The sequence below is a fragment of the Entelurus aequoreus genome, linkage group LG20, assembly GCF_033978785.1.
Source record: "Entelurus aequoreus isolate RoL-2023_Sb linkage group LG20, RoL_Eaeq_v1.1, whole genome shotgun sequence".
NCBI lineage: Eukaryota > Metazoa > Chordata > Actinopteri > Syngnathiformes > Syngnathidae > Entelurus > Entelurus aequoreus.
Window position 1 is genome coordinate 49,050,444 of NC_084750.1, and position 5,000 is coordinate 49,055,443.

General features: G+C 39.6%; 2 protein-coding genes across 3 annotated transcripts in view; one reads left to right on the plus strand and one right to left on the minus strand.

The window, feature by feature from the left end:
- The window catches only part of LOC133636344 (zinc finger protein 135-like), a 29,034-nt gene extending 24,492 nt beyond the window's left edge, over positions 1-4,542 (plus strand). The window contains exon 4 of one of the 2 annotated variants that reach the window (XM_062030313.1): positions 2,319-4,542. In XM_062030313.1, the coding sequence (XP_061886297.1) occupies positions 2,319-2,998 (680 nt within the window). In that variant the 3' untranslated portion in view covers positions 2,999-4,542. The remainder of the gene's footprint in view (positions 1-2,318) is intronic. The other variant, XM_062030312.1, reaches the window with a different exon arrangement.
- LOC133636330 (zinc finger protein 25-like) overlaps positions 1-5,000 on the minus strand; it is a 1,044,419-nt gene that overhangs the window by 611,483 nt on the left and 427,936 nt on the right. The window lies entirely within an intron of this gene.

Consider the following 5,000-nt stretch of genomic DNA (forward strand, 5'->3'; position numbering starts at 1 on the left):
GGTGAAATTAGGTCTGAAAACCTTATGACAAGTGGACTTCATGTCCATTAGGACTTTTCAAAGTGTAGATTACCATCCGCCTTAAACAGAATATTCTATTTTCAAAGTAAACTGGATCATTTATTTTGTGTTTATGCATGACTTCCTGTCCCACATGAGCAGATTTTAGCTCAATTGAACCGCCTTGTTGTGGTGACCACTAAATATAGAAGCCAGGCGGTGGAAACTGACACATTGACTTGAAAACAAAAAAACGGAACTAGTCTGTCGCCGTGGTGCCGCCGTTCCACATCCAGTGGAAATCCCTGGTTACACTTACAAATGTTGCTTGGCGAGATAAACGAAGAAACCATACTTCGGGTTCAAGGCACAAAGCAAAAGGTAATACACTTTCAACCAACAGCACTCGCAGTGAGCGAAATCGACCACAAGATAGCGTCCTAGCAGAGATAACAATACAGAATACAGATTTACAATGTAAACGACCTAATCTTTTCTCCAACTTTATACAAACCCCGTTTCCATATGAGTTGGGAAATGGTGTTAGATGTAAATATAAACGGAATACAATGATTTGCAAATCCTTTTCAAGCCATATTCAGTTGAATGCACTACAAAGACAACATATTTAATGTTCAAACTCATAAACTTTATTTTTTTTAAATAAATAATAATCATTAACTTAGAATTTCATGGCTGCAACACGTGACAAAGTAGTTGGAAAAGGGCATGTTCACCACTGTGTTACATGGCCTTTCCTTTTAACAACACTCAGTAAAGGTTTGGGAACTGAGGAGACACATTTTTGAAGCTTCTCAGGTGGAATTCTTTTCCATTCTTGCTTGATGTACAGCTTAAGTTGTTCAACAGTCCGGGGGTCTCCCTTCTGCTATTTTAGGCTTCACACATTTTCAATGGGAGACAGGTCTGGACTACAGGCAGGCCAGTCTAGTACCCGCACTCTTTTACTATGAAGCCACGTTGATGTAACACTTGGCATTGTCTTGCTGAAATAAGCAGGGGCGTCCATGGTAACGTTGCTTGGATGGCAACATAGTTGCTCCAAAACCTGTATGTACCTTTCAGCACTAATGGTGACTTCACAGACGTGTAAGTTACCCATGTCTTGGCCACTAATACACCCCCATACCATCACACATGCTGCCTTTTACACTTTGCGCCTAGAACAATCCGGATGGTTCTTTTCCTTTTTGGTCCGGAGGACACGACGTCCACGGTTTCCAAAAACAATTTGAAATGTGGACTCGTCAGACCACAGAACACTTTTCCACTTTGTATCAGTCCATCTTAGATGAGCTCAGGCCCAGCAAAGCCGACGGCGTTTCTGGGTGTTGTTGATAAACGGTTTTCGCCTCGCATAGGAGAGTTTTAACTTGCACTTACAGATGTAACGACCAACTGTAGTTACTGACAGTGGTTTTATGAAGTGTTCCTGAGCCCATGTGGTGATATCCTTTACACACTGATGTGGCTTGTTGATGCAGTACAGCCTGAGGGATGGAAGGTCACGGGCTTAGCTGCTTACGTGCAGTGATTTCTCCACATTCTCTGAACCCTTTGATGATATTAGATGGTGAAATCCCTAAATTCCTTGCAATAGCTGCTTGAGAAAGGTTTTTCTTAAACTGTTCAACAATTTGCTCAGGCATTTGTTGACAAAGTGGTGACCCTCGCCCCATCCTTGTTTGTGAATGACTGAGCATTTCATGGAATCTACTTTTATACCCAATCATGGCACCCACCTGTTCCCAATTTGCCTGTTCACCTGTGGGATGTTCCAAATAAGTGTTTGATGAGCATTCCTCAACTTTATCAGTATTTATTGCCACCTTTCACAACTTCTTTGTCACGTGTTGTTGGCATCAAATTCTAAAGTTAATTATTATTTGCAAAAAAAAAAAAAGTTTATGAGTTTCAACATGAAATATGTTGTCTTTGTAGCATATTCAACTGAATATGGCTTGAAAAGGATTTGCAAATCATTGTATTCCGTTTATATTTACATCTAACACAATTTCCCAACTCATATGGAAACAGGGTTTGTACATCAGTAACTGACATTAAAATCACAGGGGGCGCTGGAGCCTATCCCAGCTGCACTCAGGCAGCAGGGAATTTATTGCAATTTAGATTTTAGGCCATATAAGTGGTCTTCTTTTCCTGTGAATAATGTTGTAAAGAGCAGTGTGTTTGTTTTCAGGCCAATTCATATACTAACTTGTTTTTTGAAGTTCATGTGAACTTACTGACTGAATCTGGACATTTCTCAAGCATGTTTGTCATTTTGTGTCCTGCAGACGTCTGTGAAGAACAACTTCTGCCTGAAAAACAGGAGAGTAGCTTCAGGATGGTGAAGGAGGATCCATCAAAGAGGAAGACCAGACACCACGGACCCTCTGGCGTCTTCTTTTCCTCTTTAACACAGACCCTTCCCTGTAAAAAGGAAGAGGAAGATTCACTGACGCCCCACATTAAAAAGGAAGAGGAGGGACACCGCATCAGTCAGCCTAAATGGTTGGAGGAGTTCCCAGTGACTGGTGTCCCTGTGAAGAGTGAAGGTGATGAGGTCAAAGGTGAGAGTGAGGAGAAGAGAAGCAGCAGCTCAACACAACACATGACAACAGAAGCTGATGGAGACCACTGTGGAGGATCACAAGCAGACAAGATGTTAGCTCCACTATCAGATAGTGAGGACACAACGTCACACTCTCCTGACACTGATGATGAACACTCTAAACATGATGCAACATGTCACACTGACAACACTCACTTCACATGTTCTCACTGTGACAACACTTTTAAATATCCTAGTTATTTGAAAAGACACATGAGAACACACACGGGAGAAAAACCTTTTTTATGTTCAATCTGCGGTAAAGATTTTACTCATAGGCACCATTTGAAAATACACACTGGAGAAAACCCTTTTTCCTGCTCAGAATGTAGTAAAAGTTTTGTAAGGAATCAAAATTTATAAGCACACATGAGAACACACTCTGGAGGAAAACCTTTTTCATGTTCAATCTGCGGTAAAGATTTTACTTATAGGCCACATTTGAAAAGACACATGAGAACACACACTGGGGAAAAACCTTTTATCTGTTCAATCTGTAGTAAAGGTTTTGTTGAAAGTCACAAATTGAAAGTACACATGAGAACACACACTGGTGAAACACCTTTTTCCTGTTCAACCTGTGGTAAAAGTTTTACACAAAGTCAATATTTGAAAGTACACATGAGAACACACACTGGTGAAAAAACGTTTTCCTGTTCAATCTGTGGTAAAGGTTTTACACAAAGTCGACATTTGAAAACACACATGAGAACACACACTGGAGAAAAACCTTTTTCCTGTTCAACCTGTGGTAAAGGTTTTACACAAAGTCAGAGTTTGAAAGTACACGTGAGAACACACACTGGTGAAAAACCATTTTCCAGTTCAACCTGTGGTAAAGGTTTTACACACAGTCAGAGTTTGAAAGTACACGTGAGAATACACACTGAAGAAAAGCCTTTTATTTGTTCAATCTGTGATAAAGGTTTTGTACAAAGTAACAATTTGAAAGTACACATGAGAGCACACACTGGTGAAAAACCTTTTTCCTGTTCAACCTGTGGTAAAGGTTTTATACGAAGTCAATATTTGAAAGCACACAAGAAAACACACAGTGGTGAAAAATCACATTCCTGTTCAATCTGCAACAGACGCTTTTGTGAACGATCAAAACTTGTAGCACACATGAGAAGACACCCAGGTGAGAAAGTGTTGAGTTGCAGTGTGTGTGGTGAAAGATTGTCTTCTAAGTAGCAGTGTAAGAAACACAAGTGTGCTGGTGAGAACAGCAGCAGCAAATGAAGATGCAGGATTTGAAATAAACTGTCTAAACTTTAACTTTGACTTTCTAACAACATCAGCACATATAACATGTGTGACATCATTGTTGTGTGTGTAACTATCGTGTTAACATGCTTCTACATTTATAGATTACATATTTTATATTAGTGTTTTTTTCAGTTAAGTACATGCATTAATATTCAACATTGTGTACTTTTATTAAACATTGAACAGAACAATTTGACTGAAAAGGTGAGAGTAAACAGTACAAGACATCTTTTACATACAATAAACATTTTGTGTGTATATATATTCACCGTACAATATTAGACTTATTCATAATGGTGTTTTTTATAGGTGTTAGAAATATTGAAGTGTGACATATTTGTATTTCTAATTACCGTATTAATGATCCCATAGATTAGCACCTTTATATGACATACATATGTACTGGTTCACATCTGAAACATCTTCTGGACCACTTCAGGAAGCATATTATTATTTACTGTATGCATCATTTGAACACTTGTCTTTTATACAATTTTAAAAAGTGTGACTTTATTTGTTGGGTCTCTATTGTCACGATCGGGGCGCATGATGATGCGGGGTATTGTTCTCCCAAGATGCAAAGGACGAATCCGGACAGGACTTGCAGGTAACAACTTGATTTAATTATAACACAACACAAAACAGAAAACAAAGCGACCGGATGAAGTGCCGAGCGCACCGGAAGCTAAGGCTAAACAACTTGCACTGAGCCTAGTCTATAAAACTCGCTACACCTCCCTGATACCGAAGTACATGTCAAACTACTTCCTTAACGTAATTGACCGCCATAACCACAACACCAGGGGGTGCTCCACTAACCACGTTAAACCCAGATTGCGAACTAACAAAGGTCTTAACTCATTCTCTTTCTATGCCACATCAATGTGGAATGCGCTCCCAACAGGTATAAAAGAAAGGGCATCTCTATCCTCCTCCAAAACCGCAATAAAAGTTCACCTCCAGGCAGCTACAACCCTAAACTAACACCCTCCCCGGATTGCTAATAATCAAATGTAAACAATCAAATGCAGATACTTTTTCTTTTTCTTATGCCTTCTGATCTCTCTCTCTCTCTCTCTCTCTCTCTCTCTCTCTC